Source organism: Balearica regulorum, chromosome Z, assembly GCF_011004875.1.
Source record: "Balearica regulorum gibbericeps isolate bBalReg1 chromosome Z, bBalReg1.pri, whole genome shotgun sequence".
NCBI lineage: Eukaryota > Metazoa > Chordata > Aves > Gruiformes > Gruidae > Balearica > Balearica regulorum.
Genome location: NC_046220.1, coordinates 51,841,222 through 51,860,753, shown reverse-complemented (window position 1 = coordinate 51,860,753; position 19,532 = coordinate 51,841,222). Strand labels below are relative to the sequence as shown.

At 39.3% G+C, this 19,532-nt stretch overlaps 1 protein-coding gene across 5 annotated transcripts in view; it reads right to left on the bottom strand.

The window, feature by feature from the left end:
• ZDHHC21 (zDHHC palmitoyltransferase 21) overlaps positions 1–17,384 on the bottom strand; it is a 38,673-nt gene extending 21,289 nt beyond the window's left edge. For 3 of the 5 annotated variants that reach the window (XM_075739648.1, XM_075739652.1, XM_075739651.1), the window contains exons 1-6: positions 17,215–17,372; positions 13,916–14,006; positions 10,065–10,268; positions 9,179–9,277; positions 6,453–6,564; positions 4,751–4,889 (exon numbers count right to left, since the gene is read on the bottom strand). In XM_075739648.1, coding sequence (XP_075595763.1) covers positions 4,751–4,889; positions 6,453–6,564; positions 9,179–9,277; positions 10,065–10,218 — 504 coding nt within the window. In that variant the 5' untranslated portion in view covers positions 10,219–10,268; positions 13,916–14,006; positions 17,215–17,372. Of the gene's footprint in view, positions 1–4,750; positions 4,890–6,452; positions 6,565–9,178; positions 9,278–10,064; positions 10,269–13,915; positions 14,007–16,119; positions 16,139–17,214 lie in introns of those variants that run through there. The other 2 variants (XM_075739650.1, XM_075739649.1) reach the window with 2 other exon arrangements.
• Between the last annotated feature and the right edge of the window lie 2,148 nt (positions 17,385–19,532).

Here is a 19,532-nt window from a genome sequence, read left to right as displayed (position 1 = left end):
AAAACTTGCACATCCTGTAGGTCATTTCATGATCCTAAGAGAAGAGGTTTCCTTTAGATTCTCTTTACAATACAAATCAACTTTGCATGAGACATATTTCCAGATTTTAATTAATATTAGTTAATACATAATATGAAAATAAATATTGCTGTAAATAATCTTCTTACAAAGTCTAATGAATCTTTCCCAACACCTTTTATTTGGAATTGAGAAAGCTGAGTCCCAGATAGAGCAGGCTCTCCATGATGTTTCCTCCTCGCTCCACCAATAGAGCTCAGAATATTTTAAAAATTCACTAAGTAACAATATTTTCATAATATACAAGGGATAACTGCAGAACCAGCAACAAAATACAACTAAACCAGCACACAGGGGTTTAGGTTTTTATACTTCAGTAGTTTCTGCTATGACAATCATTCTAAGAAAACATGTCTAGCAAATAGAATGTATCAGCAAAACTTCTTTTGCTGAAAAGATTAAAAGCCTTCTATGAATCAGGTAAAATATACTGCCAAAGCATTTATTTTTGCTTCTACTTCAGCAGCTGTGTCTAGAATCTCTGCTAACACAGCCATGTAGAGAGCAACTATGTAGTCATGAGAAGACTAGTATTTATTTTTCTCATCTCACTATCCACAAGACTGAATACTTCCTAAAAGATACAGACTTCCGGACCTTGATGTTTTTAATGAAGATGCAAAATTAAGAACGTTCCAGTCCTAGCCTCTGAAAATCACCAAAGCTAGCAGAGGAACTCATATGCTGTTTTATTCAAAGTATATATATTTTTTTTTCTCTGCTAAGAGCTCACATAGACAATTTAATTAACATTTCCTTCATTTCTAGCAGTAATTGTACTCCTCCTGCTGGACAAACAGAAGCAATAACCACAAACCATCTTTCTGACAGCATATCAATTCCAAGAGCCAAGAATACTATGAAGCAATTTTCTGCTGTAAGACCTGAAGCTGAAAGATTGTATGTCTATCGAAAATAGCTTCCTCCATAGGCTTGAAAGCTATCACCCTTACCTTACGTAATTAAAAATGTTCAGGTTTTTCTTACTTAACCCTTTAAAAATAAACCCACAAATTTTCATTCAGAAGGAAATACTAACATGCATACAGTGTTCATATTTTCATAATGCATTAATGAGTACAGTGATAAAATTATTATTTCATAATACATTAAAAGCAATTTTAATTCTACAGCTTCTGTGTTATGTACTATTTTAAATCCAAAGAATAAAAATTAAGATGAGGGCATAGCACCAAAAAATTCACAAGTATTTTTAATGAGCAGGAAGTAAGCTAATTCCAGATGGCTGTTTAGAAAAAATTATCCATTTTTTTGAATCTGTGCTAAACACTAGCCCCTGTCAATTCAGCCAATGTAAGCTGCAGGTTACAGGAAAAATTTTGACAAAGAATAGCACTTCCGTGAAAGACAGAAGGTACTGTGGTCTCTGCAATGTTGTGGTACTTCAGCTTTAATTGATACAAAGACTAAAAGAATCTTGCAGGATGCTTGCCTAAAAACCTAACTAATAATAAGCAAATCTTCTCACTGGTCCTGTTCATTTGATGTCAAAATTACGTAATTCTGACAAATTATTCTGTGGCACAAAGTTCTATGGCATTATACTCTTAGCACCACTTTAAAAAATCAGCTTAATGGGGCTTTGATGTCATCTTCCAGGCAGATATATTGACTAGACACCCAGACAAATTATTCTTAGTTTTCTGTACTTCAGTGTGTGCCCCCCGATCCTGCAGCTGAAAAACCTGAGAAAGCTAAATGCTACTGAGTGTAATACTAGACTTAACTAAGCTCGGAACAGACCAGACCTACTGTGCCTACTAAGTTTTTCTATACAGTATAAACATATTGGGGGCACAAAATGTTATATACTATAACACAGATCCAGTTTTTCAAAAGGAAGAGAGTCATTTGAAGTGTCCACATATGCAAATTGATAAAGCCAAAACCCCCAGCTAATACAAAACAAAACTAATCAGAACAAAGTACTCTGTTTTTTCTATGACACTGTGTAAATTTAGGCAGCCAAACATGAGAACCTTCAGGCAACTACATTAAACCGGGTTAAAATAATTACTGCATAGGTATTCTGCCTCCTAACCTGTCACATCTTCTAAAGAGTAGATATGAAAAGTAGGCCTCTCTCCAAAAGACTTGAAATTAGCCCAGTTAAACCATCAAGAACAAAGTTTTACATGTATTAATTTCTTGAACTATTATTAATAACTATTTATTATTACCTCTTTAGAGGTTGTAAATTGTCTGAAATAAATATGATTTCCCTTTTCCTCTCTTGCACAGACCATCTCCAGGCAAATAATTTGGTTCCCTTTCATACTGCTTTTAAAAAGCAAGGCTAACAAACACAACTTGGGTTTATTACCTAGACACAGTGTAGTTACTTAAAGTAAGTTACAACATTCAGCAGACTCTCATGATAAAAAGGAAATAATCTATCATGAAACTACACTATTAGAGAAGCACCACCAATTTCATAAAAGATTTTATCTTTGGAAAATAACACTTTTTCTGGAAGCATTGCAATACCCCATCCAGTATTCAGATCAGTATCACTGAGAAGCCTCTGCGCTTGAACCTCCTGTCAACCCTGTGCACGGGAAGCCTTCAGAATACAGAAAGTATAAGGTTACTCTGTCCAGAAATGTAGTGGGTTTAATTGAGTCTAGAAATTGCAAAGAACTTTACAAAGCTACTGAAACTAGAAGCAAAGGCATTTACATTTAGTTACCTTTCAAAAACATTAACTTTCCAAAAACCCAAAATGTAACACATTCATAAGAAATTTTACTTAGACAACAGACTTCTTCACTAATACAGAAAGATTGCAATTTCATATACTTTTTAACTTGAATGCAGCTACAACAAATAAAAATAGCTCCCTCAAATCTCACAATGCCTGTCAAAAAAAGGTGAATACGGAAAGCCCATCTGCAACAAACTGGATAGAAAGTGAAAAATGTGACTATGCCATTTTATAAGCTTGGCTCAGTTTACAGGGCAGTGTCTATCGAAAGATGCTCCAAGCAGACAGCAAATTGTTGTCTTTTCCATATTTATAGAGTCCCTTAAACCATTTAAATGGAAATATTCATAAAGGTTAAAAAAATAAAAAATTAAATTCCTTTAGAATAGAAATTATTTTAAGAAAGATTTGCAAAAATCCTCAACTTTGGTACAGTCCATATAATAAAAAGTTGGTATATATCAACTTGAATATAACCCTTTTATCAATTCTGGATGATCCAAGGAGTACAGTCTTCCTACATTTTCAGCTCTCCTTTGACACATCATTTTCACATACGCTTTCTTGGGAACATCACATCCACTGCGTACTGATATGGGATCAAATACGAAGCTGGGAAGGCTATGCCCCATTCTTTTCCAGAAGCAGAATTTTACAGGAAGTTTCATATTCTTATTTTATACCTTTTAGGATATAAAATCATATAACGAACTTCAGTTGTTCAACAAAATGGAGAACGGGCCTTGCCTTACCCATAACCAAAGGCCAGTCTCCAGTAGCCTTGAAAGATCAGTGCAACATCACCAGCAGAGAGTATGTTGGGGTGTCACATCAATGTGGAATAAAAAATCTGCAGCATTTCAGTACTTGGAAAAAATCTCAACAAAATTTAGAGTACACTACTAATTTCTGGGATGGTCTTAGTCTCTTCACTTAGGACATCTGGAATGTTTTCTAATTGTAAATATATCTTAAACTTGTTTTCTAGGTTTTTCTCTTTAGTGCGCTTGTATTTGTTATAGTCCAGTACAAATACAAGGTCCATTTCAGATTTTGGGTAGAAGTTTTTATGTTTCTTTATGAGCAAGATCTCATATCATGTGCTTCAAAAGAAATAGTATCAGCTTTGCTCTTCTAGGACTTTCAAGCATTCAGCAACTTTCAAGCAAACCTCTTGAATATTCTGAACATTACAGATAATAGACATAAATGAGCACCACAGAGACTTTACAACTTCAATTCCATAATGGAAGAAATTCCATAATTTTTTACTCTATTCCAATGTGTAGGTCTATTTTTTCTGTTTAAGTGTTCAACTGCATTTTCCCAATGACAAGATGTTGAAATATGGTAATGGCATAGAGTCCAAGTAAAACAAACCAAACTTAATTCTCCCTTAACCCAAACGACATTTTCAAAGCAACACAAAATACTGCTTCAAAACCAATGTATATTTTTCTTATTTCAGAATGATAGTATGCTTTTTCTTCTTTTTCTGGTGATATCAGCATTTTTAAATAGGGACTTAGGATAGAAAATATATACTCTGCATAAATTTACTTTGGAGAAAGCAGAAAGAAATTTGAATACACGTAAAGTAGTTTCCTTGCTTCTTCCCAGTATTCACTAATCACTTCTAAAGGAACCTAACTGGTTCTGTCATCCTTTCCTAGATTCCTAAGAAAACTAACCTGTTTTTAACACATAGAAATCATATACCCTTTAAGAAGAGTATTTTGTTACTTACCATAAATCAGTTTGCTCACTTGATAACACACATAGAATCATAGAATGGTTTGGATTGGAAAGGACCTTAAAAATCATCTAGTTCCAACCTCTTCACTGTCAACAAGCAAGCCAGCAGAAACATGTAGTAACTAAACATCAAATTAAGTTATGTTGCATTACTAGATATTTATTCACTTTGTAGAGAAAACAGATTCTTACCCAGTTTTCTTTTTTCAGAGGCAAAAAGTAGTAATAATGGCAGAAATCAAGTATCAGTGTATAGGAACTAAGGATCTGAGTGTAGAAACACAGCTGTAAAAACAGCCAATGATTGTCTTCACCAACACAATTATTAATCCTGCAAAGAAACAAAGTATATATAAAGACAGAAATATAAAGACTTAAACACTGTAGTTATGATAATGTGAATAAGAGAATTTGATTATTTATGGAGCTATTTATTTAAGAACTACTGAGTAACCACACCATTCTTAAAGTGATGGTCTCTATGTCAGAGATGGCAGTTACTGTAAGGAGTGGTTTCCTTACACTGCCACTTGAAGTGTAGGATGCATTACTGAGATTACTGCTTAGAATAGGAGACATATTTCTCTGTATCTTTATGTAGCAAAGATAGTACTACAATTTTAAGTAATACTCAAGTAACCAAATTATTTTTTAAAACTCTGCAAAATTCCACAGTAATACGTATTATCTTCTGCTAAAGATAATACTGATTGTGAACAATGTGGCATCCCAAAACTGGAAATGCAAATGAATGGTTTGAAATAAATGTGATCACAGGGTACCCCAATGACAAATAAGCATGAACTGGGAAGGAACCTAAGACACAGAAGACAGAACAGGCATCTCTGTTCAGAAACTCCTTCTGCATACTCCAACAGGAGTAAAGGAATTACAAGGATTCTAGAAATATTAAGTACAAGATTCAAAACCTTTGAAATCTAGGTCTAGTCTGCTTCACATAAGTTATATCGATGCAAAAAATGTGGTTGGGGTGCAATTTCATGAGGCATTGGCACAGACATCAGTACCAAACTAAGCCGTAATGACAAAAGCACTATGCTGGCATTATTTGCTGAAGTAACAATTGACAAAAAGGGTATTTGAAAAATGGCTAAATCAACATAGGAGGATTCTGTTGTCAATTCTGTCCTCTGCAGTTCATCATTGCTGTCTTGCTGGAAATGATACCTCAGAACTACTGACAGGAATGTTTATTTTCATTTTAAAGTACTAAAAACCAGTTTACATAGAGAATTTTAGCCAGATTAGTTCATTTTGACTGAAACCAGTCAGAGAATAGTAAAACAAGCAATTTCACTACAAAATCAGAGAGGCTATGACAAGTGGGGCATGGTATGAGTCAACATTTTCTACTCAGCACAGCCATTCAGTAAACTAAAACCCAAAAACTGTCTAAAAGCCATGACCTAATTTTATTATTATAAAGAGCACCCCCTCCTATAGTGAAATGGTAACCTTTTACTTCAATCCAAGAAACGCAAATACTGTTTAATTTCTCACTATTTTTTTTTCCAGCATCAGAAACTAAATGGCAACAAATGAAATAAATTTGCCATGTGCAAATTAATTACGTTGGGATCAGTTTTAGGAGTAAAAATTCCAATTCTTTAAACAAAATATATGAATGTTCTAAAACTATATGGCATACAACAGATTGACTATGATTAGATGTTACACTGCAACAGTTCTTACTGTCAGTTTTACTTGTAGACATAAGAAAGTCTCAAACCTGTTTCTTCCCTGCTCTACATGCCTAAATGATTAAGCACTACTGGGAAAGAAATATGACAAATGAGCAATAGTCAAGATCATGAACTTTGAAATGCTTCACTGAAGCAATAGTAGATTCTTAGAACAAATGTCCTAGTCTTACCATGGACAGTGGTGATCCATCCTCCTCACACAATGTCCACAACGACTACAATGGTGTGAACGCTTTGGTCTCATCATATTGCATTTGTTACATAGTTCCCAATATTCTCTTTCTAGGTGAAAAAGTAAAGACAGATTTGAGAGGTTTAAACTCAGTACAGCACACCCATGGTGAATCAATATGCTAGTGATTCAAGGAGAAAAAAAATTCTTACTACGATCTGCGAAGGGTTAGCAGCATATAAAAAACTTTTTTCGCCATTGTCACCTTAATTAAACTGGAAGATACTACTGGCACTCTGTGCCAGTTTTCTTCTCCAAAATCCTCTCTCCTTCTATTGTATTTCTAGGGAGTAATTATTACAGCACAAAAGCTGTCACATATTTCAATTATTTTCTTATATGTCTGCTGTGAAAAAATGTATCTGCTAGACACAACCATCATACAATCTTCCTCCCATTGATTCCAAAACCTCCTGAGGAAACACTGCTATTCGAATTTGTCAAAGCTAGCTAACCAAAATAAAACACACAACGAACGCTTCAGGAGCATCTTCCATCTCAAAGCATTTTAAGACATACTTCTCACAACATGCAATTTTACACATACGGCAACCAAAGAACAGATAGAAGATAGGCTTGTATGTTTGGATGCCCAATGTGAGATTCTTTAAGGTGATCTCCAGACATACTGAGTAGCTGAAACTACCAGGAGTTGCTATTGCTCAGCTTAGCTATTATCTCAAATTGCGCCACCCAAATTAGGGAAGCCTTTGAATATGAGAATTCAAATTATATATTCAGAAATTTCATCTTCACATGGGAAACAAATCATACCAACACTGTTAATACCTCCATTCACAGAAGTATATGTTTTCCGTCTTTAAAAAAAATAGGTGCATGATGGAGAATCTTAAATACTTTGACTGGTTGTTTCTACCTAAATAGAACTTTTTTGATGCAAATAAATTTCTTAAATCCCAGTGGAAAAAAAATAAGCTTAATTTTTAGAGGGCATTCTGAAATTTTATTCAGTAAAGCATTGTCCCTATGTAAGCAAAATAAATTCAGCACTTCTGAGCCACCTGCTGGCAGCTTTAATCATGTCTTGCTGCAAAATAACATTTGGACAGTGGAACTAAAGAAACCCAATATCTGAGATTATTAAACTAGTAATAATGCCAGATGGAAACTGATTTACAATCTGTTCCTATAAATCCAGTGTCACAAAGGTGTCACTCCCTAATAGGGTAGCTACCAGCAGAGTTCAGAAACATCCCAACCTCATTTTTGAATACAATTTATACCATGCAAAAATGTATCTTCCTGTCAACCTAGAGAATACCGGAGAATTGAAGTGCTACTTTAGAAAGTACAAAACCCCTCATATAGCACACACCAAATCACTGTCACAGTCAAGCCCAAGCGTTCCATCTTCAGAAGTATCTATAAAGTATCATTGCCATATGAAATGAATGGAGCATGAAGAGATTGGAGAGCTATTCAAAGGCATCCCTTAAAAGAGAAAGAAACATTTGTGCACAAAGGGAATTTGTAGTGATCCTGGTATTTTGCAGGTAAATGAACATTCAGTCATAAATGTGATTTTCATTCTCCAGTTCAGGTTGCAGAATCCATGTTGTTCTTCCTGCAGCAACAACCCAAGTCTGAGAGACCTTTCATTTTGCTGGGTCAAAAGCTCAGTTACCAGTAACAGAAAGAACACAGACATGAGATTTTCTGCAATTCACATCTGAATCCCTTCTTCCTACTGCTGCCTCCTTCGTGCACATTGTAACATCAGTGCTGAGGCTAAACAGATCATGTTTCTAAACGCATCACCCCAGATTGTCACTAACATCAGGAAGTCAGTGCAAAATGTTACTCCTGGCATCCACCACGTTGCAAGACAAGACTGAAATATTCACCCCTTGCTGCATTTGATACATTTTCTACATTCAAAAAGTACTTACTGTTAACATGACAAAGCTCATGCTGTTTAATAGCCCTACTCCACTCTAACCTGCTATGTAAAAGCTCTATGCATTAGAAAAACACCTTAATAGTATCAAACAGTTCATAAAAATATTGGCTTTCTCTGTGGAGAATTATCAAGGTTTCAAATTTCCTCCAATTTCTGGAGCATTGGACACCATACAGGAATTGTGGGATAAATTCATAAGGACAGAAGGGAATTCTCAACATGTTAAGTTGCTATTCTGCAGCAACACAATGTAATTAGCATCACACTTCATTGGTTAACAGCCCACACAAACATAAGTCACTGAAAAAAAAGTTGTAAAAAATGCACAGGTAAAATCCCGAAGAAGAGTACCTTCTACCATCACTTTTAACATCTTGCAAATTTAATCAGAAAAAGTAGAATTTTAATGACTAACTACCTCTAAACATTTTTTATTAAATATTATCAAGTTAGAAGTATATGCAATATGTTTGAAAGCCTAGAATGTACAAAAATCTTCCCATGGAAAAATTTCCTAGCAGAACAAGTTTTGAAAAAGAAGTTTTGAGTCTACACAAGGGAAAGTTCTAGAAATTTACAATTTAAAGACAGTGACATACCAATTTTAATTTCATTCACAATATATCCTTCAGCAGAGACAGCTCATGGTTTCCGTCAAATCTCACAAAATCGAATTGATTCCTAATTATTTTGAGGACAATAAAATAATTTTTTTTCAATTACATGGAAGCAACTTAATGTACCTGTAATTGGTATCTTTGGGTTTTCAGGTAGCTTTCCTGGATCAGCTACTGAGGCTCTTAGTAATGAAGCTATACAAAACAATGAGCAGAAGTAATAACCTGAAAAAATAAATAAGCATTTGTTAGTCTTTTTCAGATGTACAAAATATCTACTATACACTGCATCAAAAATATAGATGCTCCAGCACTGAGTTTGAAATTACTCAGCCTTCTCATTCAATTCCAGACATATTTTTGGTACTGTACAGCATACAATATTAAGTAGTCCCCAGTCTGAAAAAGCAGGAGGAAAAGGTACTAGAGAACACTGTTTTGATAGCACCAGCAGGATGCCACTATGACCTTACCACTGCATTTAGGAAGTTCCTCCACTGTTTTACCAAACAAGCACCAATAATTCTACACCTCAGAGTCTCTATGTGAAAGGACATTCCCAATGGTCCATCTTCACTGTAAAGCTCGTTCCACTTAAAATTCATGCCTTTTCCCCAGCAAAACCTATGTGCATAATTCACATTAGCTCACATACGACAAAACTGGCCAAACTCAGTTTGTCAACCATCAGTACTTCCACACCAAATTCTGACAAGCACTAAGAGCTGTGGGCATGAAATTCTGTCACCAAGTTCTAGCTACAGGATCGGAAAGCCATATTAATGCTCTTCCCCAGTTTCTACACAAACAAGTTTTACCTAACACCTCTGAAATGAATAAAGTGTCTCAACTTCTTAGAACACAAAAATGTAGCATGCATCCTAGTACTCTTATCCTTTACCTTATCCTTCATCTTATTTTTTATTTTCTTGACCTTTCTCATATATGTTAACTACTGCCCAAAGATACTATTTTTACTAGTAGAAAAAAGGGCTAAGTTAAATTGACTTACACAAAATTGCCATGGCTGAAATATGTCCTTCTTCATAGTGAGGAAAAAGGATGACTTTTGGAATGAAGATAGTATTGTACAGCCAGACGAAGATAATCAAGCCCATGCAGCACCAGCCCTGAGGGTCAACAACAAAGTGAATTCGTCGTCCCATTGAACACAAACAGGTAATGATCTGTCACGACCCAGGAAGAAAAGATTATCCTAGTGAGATAATGAAAAAAAAAAAAAAAAGAAAAAGAAAACAGTAAATTAACTAGTAACCTACAGGGTTCCACATATATTCAAATAGGAAAAAAACCCCCAGTCTGTCAGCTATTGCTTTAAGGATTTAAATGAAAACTTAGAGACATTTCACATACATTTTTCAGGTACGAGGAAGAGTAACATTTTATGATTTCATTAACTAGTTACATCTCACTAAAAAGTAACATTATCATCCAGATGCAACTAAAACAAGTACCTGAAAAAACTATTAAGTAATAGATAACCAAGGAACAGTCAGCCAGCTGGCAGCAGCAAAGCATATAAACATTAAAGAAGTCTCCCATCAAAATAGAAACGTTGCAAAGCAAACAAGAAATACATGAAATTATTTATGTTATACAAGGATTCATCCCACCTACCTATCACAGTCTCCCAACTACATTTCAAGATTATTTCTGAAAAGCTTGTATGCTAAAATTTCCACAAGCTTCCCTAAGGAATTTGTCATTTTTCTCTGGTTAAAAAAACCTCCTTCATGCCATTTATAGCAAACCAATAGAGAAAGGAACCACAGTACCCTAAAATCTTTCATGTAGATCATTAAGAGGTATCATACAATAGTAAATTTTCTATTAATCATGACTCGCTTAAAACATGAAGGTTTCCATTCTGATAGTTGCGTGCTAGGTTCCTTTCAGTTTAGACTGAAGAAAACCCACCAAGTCCTACAGTGTGAACTTCAGAGCTTCATAAACTGATCTTCACAAAAATGAGGCACTAGAAGTCAGAAGCATTATTCAGCAAGACCTTCAAGGGAAGGATTACTATTGTTACTTGTTTTGGCAGGCTGCCTTCATGTAAGCATCTTAATATTGCAACCCATAAACCCCAAGCTACTCTCCTACCCACTGTTTTCCCTGATTTCTGGGCTTCAGGGAACTTGTACATTCCAGATGGATTTCCTTCCATTCCTTTTAGCTTCTACTTGTTACATTGAAATTTTACCTTGTTTATCAGTTAGAGATCTCTGCTTCCAGGGGTTTTGCTTACTTGTTTCATGTTTGTCTATTCTCACTTCAATTCACATTTTTTCTGCTTAAAATTATCCGCAAATTTCATTAATGTCTTGGTGGGGTTTTTTTGCCTAAATGTCTAATCAAAATCAGACCCAAATAAGCTATCTGAATTTTTTCCACACTTCTCCTATGCACTCTTTATCATAACCCTTTGTTTGCTGTCTTCTAGTACAAGAGGGCCTATTCAAGTATAGCTATTAAGTGCTTATTTTTATCCTAAAAATGCATCAAATTTGCTAACGCTTGTTTTGTAAACCTATGTTGTATACTGAATACAGCTGTCGTGCCCTTAAAACTTTTTTTAAGTTCATGATAACCATAAAAACTATTTGGGCCTACATTTACTATTCTTCTACTTTTAGTCTGTGTAGCATGCATGCACCATAGTCTGTTGCATACCTGGTATTAATATACTACACACATATGTACAGTTTCTAGACATATAAATGATGTAATATTACGCTCCTGAATCTGCCAGTTCTTACTGTGCCTCTGTTGTAAGTTATCTTTGGCAACCAGCAGGTTTAGAACTAAAAACCATTCTATATTCTTCTAAGCGTGCACAGCTGGAGGATGTGTCTCACTGAGCAGAGAAGCTGTGGGAGGAGGTGAGCAGACTGTACATCACCAGGGATGCTGACAAGGAGATGGACCAGATCTCCTCCAAGACCCTGCAGCTACAGGAACCTGCACCCTTACTGCACCAAGGAGGTGCAGGCAGAGCCTTAGCTTGTCAGGCTGGGCATGGAGATGCTGAGCTGGGCAAAGCCTGGTCGCTTGTGAGCTCCGGCACCAGGACGACGGTTCCTGCTCCGCTTGCAGCTCTGATCTCCAGAGCAGGTTCTGAGCCCCGGCAGCAGGCAAAGACAGGGAGCTCTGCCCAATGCAGCCTCCAAGCTGGCTGTGCCCAAGCTGGCTGTGCCTGCCAGTGGCAGTGAAGGCAGGATGGGGCAAGAACAGTGGTGGGAAACTCCCTGCTGTTGGGACAGAGGTGTCTCTGCCAGCCCAACCTGCCACCTGGCAAGGTTTCCTGTTTGCCAGGGGCTTGGCTCCTGGATAGCATGGACAGGCTCTTCTTACTGAGGCTGGTAGCAGTCTACTATTACCCTCAGCTGCTCTTCCATATGGGCACCATGGATATGGCCAGGGGAGACCAGGAGTGCATCAAGCATGACTATGTGGCTTGGAGTATGAGGGCCAGGGCCTAGGGACCAGGTGGTGTCTCCTTCATCCTGCTGGTGAAGGGGAAGATCTTGAGGAGCAGACAGATCCCACATGCCAACAAGAAAGGAACCAGCTTGCATTTTACAGCTTGCGTCAAAAGCTGGAACTCAGCTTTTACATGCATAGGACTGGGGGGGGGAGGATCCACTTGACACTATGTGCAGAAAAAGCACCTTTGCCAACAGGCTGGTGAACCCGCTGAGGGAAGGTTTAAACTAGGAATGATGGGAGATGGAGGTGGTGACCTATGATGTGGACAATAGAGATCATCAACAAAACAGAGGTGAAGTGGGGCCACATCAAGTGTGTGCACACACTTGACACAAAAACACCACTTGGGTGTATAGGGATGAGGTTAGGAAAGCCAAAGTCGACCTGGAGTTGAATCTGGTGAGGGATATGAAGGTCAAAAGAAAAGTCTTGTACATGTACATGAGCAGCGTAAGGAAGGCTACAGGAAATGTAGGCCTGTTGCTGAATGGCGCGAAAGGTGAAAAGATACTAAAAAGGTCAAAGCACCTTCTTCACCTTGCTCTTTACAGGTAAGACCTGCTTTCTGTAATCCCAGGCCCTTGAGACCAGTGGGATAGCCTGGAGCAATAAAGACTGAGCAAGGGAGGATCACATTAAGCAATGTTTAAACAAACTGGACATAACAGTTCCAGGGGACTTGAGGAGATGCCACCATGAGTGCTGAGAGAGCTGGCCCTGTTATTGTGAAGCTACTCTCAATTATGCTTGAATGTTTTAAGCTGATGGGCGAGGTTCCAGAGGACTCAAGAAAGTGTCAACCCTGTTTTCAAGGGCAAGGAGGAGGATCCAGGCAACTACAGGCCTGTTAGCCTCACCCTGACCCCTGGGAAGGTGGAGCCAATAATCCTGGAAACTGTTTCCAAACACATGAAGGACAAGAAAGTGATTGCGAGTAGTCAGCATGGATTTATTAAGGGGAAATCATGCAGACTGACAGAAACACAGAGGCCAAAAATAACAGAGGCAGCTAGAAACACTGCTGACTGCTGAGGAATCCATCTGTTTTCCATCTTACCAGAGCAGCAGAGATTCCATGACTTCACAGTGCTTCCTCAGAAGGGGAAATAACAGCTCAAGAAATAAAACAGAGAGATAAGTACTGACATACTTGTTTCCGAGTGACCTACTAAGTATAATGTGTGAGCAATAACTAGTGAGAGAGATTCTGGAGAAAACAATAAGAATGCCTATGATGGAAATATATCCCGAATTTTTACAACTCAATGACTAACTTTGGCTTGCATGACATTATTCACTTTAATAATTAAAAAAACCCAAACCAAAACCAAATACACACCCCAAAACCCATACCTTTGGTGTTAAGTTCCACAATTAAGTTGGAACTATGCAAAAAAAGGTCCCATACTCAAGAAATTTTTCACCATCTTCTTCTGTATCTTTTCTGAAAGAAACAGAAAAGAGTGTAATACTCAAGCAATCATCATCACTGCTTTGAAAGGCAGCATATAATAGACTACTTTCTATTCTGTTCTTCCTATCTCACCCCACCGAGTAGAGCTTCCTCTCAAGCTATTCACAGATAGCCAGATCCTTTACCTCTCATGTCTGAACTGACATGCCGATTCTAACTCACGTTCCTCAAATTTTGATTCTAGACCATTTCACAATTTTAATATAGATTTAAAAGGATGGAAGTGTTGAGAAAAAGGTCTATATAAAACTACTGTCAGTGCATTTCAGTTACTTCAAATTGTGATACATCTGCTTCCTGCATGCCTATTATAACAATAAATTTTTATATTTGTTCATTATACTTTCGTCAGTATACTGCATAAACAATGTTAATATATTGACTTCCTCCAGTAAAGTGAGCTTTCTCCCCTCTCCCTCTTTGTTTATGTAGCTTATTTATATATGTGGGGAGAGGGACAAAATAATGAAAACCTACACGGGCACATTCTGATGATTAGGTAGGAAGCACTAGATTCTAATTTAACTCACAGACAAGGTGAATTTTTAGTCTCTTTTTAGACACTTTAAAAATCTATATTTACTTTTCCAAATACAATGTCAAAGAAAGGAAGACTGATCTCAAATAATTCTGTTCTTTAGGATGCATTATTTCTGATAAGAACTACAACATGTAGAGGAAAAAGCAGGTTTACAACAAATCAGTTTAAAAGAAACAATTAAGTGATTTATATCCGTGAAAATTTTCCAACTAAATAATTTAGGATAAACCACACAACACTAATGTTAGAGGTGTTGTAGTTTTCTTCTCTTTTACCATAATTTATAGCAATTTTTTTCTAAATAAACATCTCAAACACAAAGCATTTGAAAACAAATGGTAGCTGTGGCTGTGAAAAGCTTCAGATTTGCCAAAACGTGACTGAGTCTTTCCTACATGATTAAGAATTGCTCTTGCACTTCCAAAAAATACTTTTACCTTAAGCTGCCTGAACAGCATTTTTTCCTAACCGTTTTCTTTCTGCCCAATTCAATTAATGGTATCATAAACTCAGTATTTGTTCATTACAATCACCTCCAGTATGACTTCTGATGTGCCAACCACTCTATAATGAGACCACAGAATGAGTGAGGCAGGCAGAAAGTCACTTCCCAGAAATGAGAAAGCTTTGCACTAACCGGAGAGGTTAACATGAAATACAGATTGTTTTAATAGGCTCATTTGAATGCAAACTTCAGAAAACGTATACAACTTTGCCTGATGATTGTCCCAAAACATACTTAGAAAAGACTGTTTCATAAATAAACCCAGTACAAGCACTACTCAATTTCTCACCCTACGAAGTATGACAACCAGCTCTGGTGATGTCCTGCTCCTTGCACTTCTATGGCTGTTGGATTGATACATAACTAGAAAACAAGATCCTATACATTCTGCCTCACTTTAGCCCTGGACTTCTACTTCAGTAAGAAAAGTAAAAATTGTGAAATATGAATTCCAGAACTTTTTTCACAAATGCTTAAATAAGTCCAGAATGACGGAGATCAATAATTCATAGTATTGATCACTGTGAAACACAATTTTAAGACTCCACACAAACTGAATAATACTATGCTCTATAAAATACAGTTCTAGAGTGAGAAAAACACCACTTTCTAAAAAGGCTGTATTCTAAGCAATTTAGACAGACAAAGGAACGGAGAGTAGAAACACAAGAAATACATTTGCTATAATATTTGTGATAGCCAAGGCAAGGCCATAACAAGCAACAGCCTCTGTCAATTTGTGGATCCAGCTGCAGTTTCAGATTTGTGACGTTCCTGAAATCTTAACAATTACTGCCAAAAATTACTGATGTAAAACTAAAAATACACTTTGCCAAGAAAAAAAAAAAAGTGGACTTGAACCAAGCAACTAAATTACTCTCAACTACGTTTTCAAGAAGTCACTTATGTGGTTATCAAGTGTCAGAACAGAATTACCATTGTGCCTTTTGCAGCTCTTCTGTTTATCAAAACTAGTATCTGGATAACCAGTTATTACAAGCAGCAGCGTATTTCTGCCATGACAAAACACCATGTACCTGACATTGCACATGTTTATACAATAGGTGGTTGTTAGCAGAGATGGCACCACTACACAGTTCTTATGTGGCTCTTGACAAGTTGGTTAAGGTTGGCAAGACATTCCCACCCAATTCTTTTCTACAGATAGGATCTTGAAAGGCGTACCTGTAAACAACGACTGCATTCACGAAAGAGGGCACACCGGCTTGGACTGGGATGTGGCTTGTTATTAATGTATACACACTATATCCTCATGGATCGCAAATCCATGAAAACTATCTTCACCTACTGCTGACCAAACAGCCACTCGTAGACAGATAACATATGCTACTTAAGCACATAACCATTTGGATCCTCAGCGCGAAGGGAATGAAAACCTACAGTTTCATTTCACTAACTACTGGAGCTGGAAAGCGAAAGTGTGAAACTAAGATAGGTCAGAGGGCGTTGTATTTCCTTGTGCTGTGTTGCTGGAGCGCATAGCCAACAAAACCCACGCAACTTTTCCATTACCACCACAAAAGCAGCAAATGCCCTCACCATTTAGCAAAAAAACCCAGCATTGTGGAGCCTCAGAAAAATGACAACAATATTTCTTTATTTTGTAGATAAGGAGATAATTAATTCGTTAAGTTTGCAGAGGATTTCCCTTCCCCAACTCTCTAGACAGAGAATGGCACTCCTGAAGTCAAAGTTAACGCAGGCAAAGCTGACGCCCAAGACTGGTAAGGCGGATTTAACACAGGCAAAGCTGACGCCCAAGACTGGTGACACGGAGGCCCCCAGGCACCCTGCAGAAAGCCTACCACCCGTCAGCCTTCCCAGGACCGCGCCAGCCGCGCCCCGAGGGGCAGCCGGCGCTCTCCATCCATCCGGTCGCCGCGGGAAGGGCGGCAGCGGCCCCTCCATCGAGTCCCTGACTCGAGACCGGCGCTCGGGCCCCAGCCTGCCGCAGAGGCCTGGCCACAGGGCTGCCCCTCACGGCACCCACTGAGGGGGTGCCCTCGCCAAGGCCCCCCCTCACTCTCCCCCCCCGGCTCGGCGGCGCCCCGATGGCCGCACAGCCCCTCCCCCCCGCCGCCCCCCTCCCCGGGGCACGAGGCGAAACCAACCGTTGGGCGAGGCCACGAGGAGAAGGGAGGGGCCGCGGTCACGCACCTCCCTCTCCCCCGCGCTCCATAGCAACCGCGGGGACCACCCCGGTGGCGGTAGCACGCGCGCCCGCACGCTCCCAACCCCTGCCGCCGCCACCGCCGTAGCGGCACCTTCCGCTTCCGCCGGTGGAGCCCGCGCGTGCGCGCTGAGAGCAGAAGGGAGGCGGGGGGGGCCGGAGGCCGTGATGGAGAACGGCGGGGAGGGGGGGGTCGGCTTGGCGCAGCACCCCGCAACCAGTTCGCCTCGCCGGCTCCGCAGGGGAACCGGGCCGTCCTGCCTCGTACTGCTGGAGTCACCCGCACGGCGGGCATGTCACATTTCTGCACCTTGCCTTACCTGCGCAGGCGGGAGGAGCCATGCTGGACGGGCGGTCTCTGCCTGGCAGGAGCCTGTTGGAAACCGGTTTGCCTTATCCACATTTTAGCACGCACCCATTTTTCTCCGGTGTTGGGAGAAGCCTGGCGCAGGCCCGCTCCTGAGTGCAGGTGCTAGTCAAGACGAGTCCTTTCCATCTGTGCAGTGCCCCTGTGCAATTCCTGGCAAAACACTAAATCACAGACTGGTTTGGGCTGGAAGGGACCTTAAAGCCCATCTAGTTCCAACCCCCCTGTCATGGGCAGGGACACCCTCCACTAGACCACGTTGCCCAAAGCCCCATCCAGCCTGGTCTTGAACGCTTCCAGGGAGGGGGCATCCACAGCTTCTCTGGGCAACCTGTTCCTGTGCCTCGCCACTCTAAAGAATTTATTCCGAATATCCAATCTAAACCGACCCTCCTTCAGCTTAAACCCATTACCCCTTGTCCTGTCCCTACACTCCCTGATAAACAGTCCCTCACCATCTTTCCTGTAGGCCCCTTCAGGTACTGGTAAGCCACAATTAGATCTCCCAAGAACATTCTCTTCTCCAGGCTGAACAACCCCAGAGCACAAACCCATAAGCACTGCAGACAAGGTCTCTGCCTCAGTCTCCAGGCTCCTGTCAGGAGAATCTCATTCCCTAACTATTTTACCAATTCATCTTCATAGTATGAAATTGTATGAACTTTATTCATACTATGAAATCGTATTAGCTTTCTTAAGAGATACATATTTTACCTTGTATTCAGCATAATCATAGTTTAAGTCTGCATAACTGAAAGGCACCAGCTCACTGCAAGGAGAAGGACAGCTTCCACCTTAAAGACAAGAACCTTTTGTTTCTTGGAATCTTAAAGCCATCCACAAAGAAGAAAGGATGCCCCTGGACTACCAAGACAACACCAGCATCCCAGCCCCTCCAACAGCTCTGTGAAACTCTCCTGTTACCTGGCATCATAGGTAAGTAACTGTAGCAAGACCAACTTCAAGGACTCCTAGATCACAAAAGAAGCCGATGGATGATGGCACCATGCAATTATAGTTATTTTTCAAAATAGTAATATGTGTGTGTTAAGTACTGAGTGGTCAAATCATGTACCTGACCGCTTGAAAGGTATAGGAACCCTGTGTAAAACCGCATTTGGTGTGCCCCAGTTGGAATGGGACACCTCATGCGCATGAATAGAGAATTACTTTTGTAATTCTATACTTGCATCTTAGCCTCTCTCCTGGGTCAGCACAGGCCAGTTGCAAAATTTTTGTGACACCTGGGTCCCCTGCTGTGCTGTGCCCCTTGCTCAGAGGGCCCTTACATGGCCATGGAAGCCAATCTTTGTTTTTAAAAGATAATTCTGGCCCGCAAGGGATTATCAGTGGCTGAGAGCCACAGACAGCTTGTAACAGACAGCATTTTCAGTGTTCCCAGCTGGGAATCGTGCCTTGAGCACCCATTGCTGATGCACATACATGATCTTTTGGCTACCTAAAGGTATCCCCATCTGTCTGAGTGGCATGGTTCCCACTGTAAATTGATGGGCTCTTGCCCTGGAGCATTTTTCCTACACAATGATGGATGAAATGGATGAAGAGTAATATGGTGATCACCACTGATACAGAAAACTCTTCTTTATTACTGATAACATTCTTCCTAAAACTTAATTATAATATGGTTATTCTGAAAAGAGAGTACCCAAACTCTCTTTAGTTAGTTTAGTTAGTTTAGCGTTTAAGTGGATTTCAAGCTTTTGTCAATGCTTTTAGACCTTGTCCTGATTTATTTTTCAGTCTCCGCAGTCTTCTGTTATACAGGGCAATTGTTAACATTTCAAGCTAAAGTTCCTCTGACCTGAAAATACATATTCTTAGCAGGAACTGGAGGTTGTCTGGAAAGAGAATGAAGCACGTTCCAGGTAAAT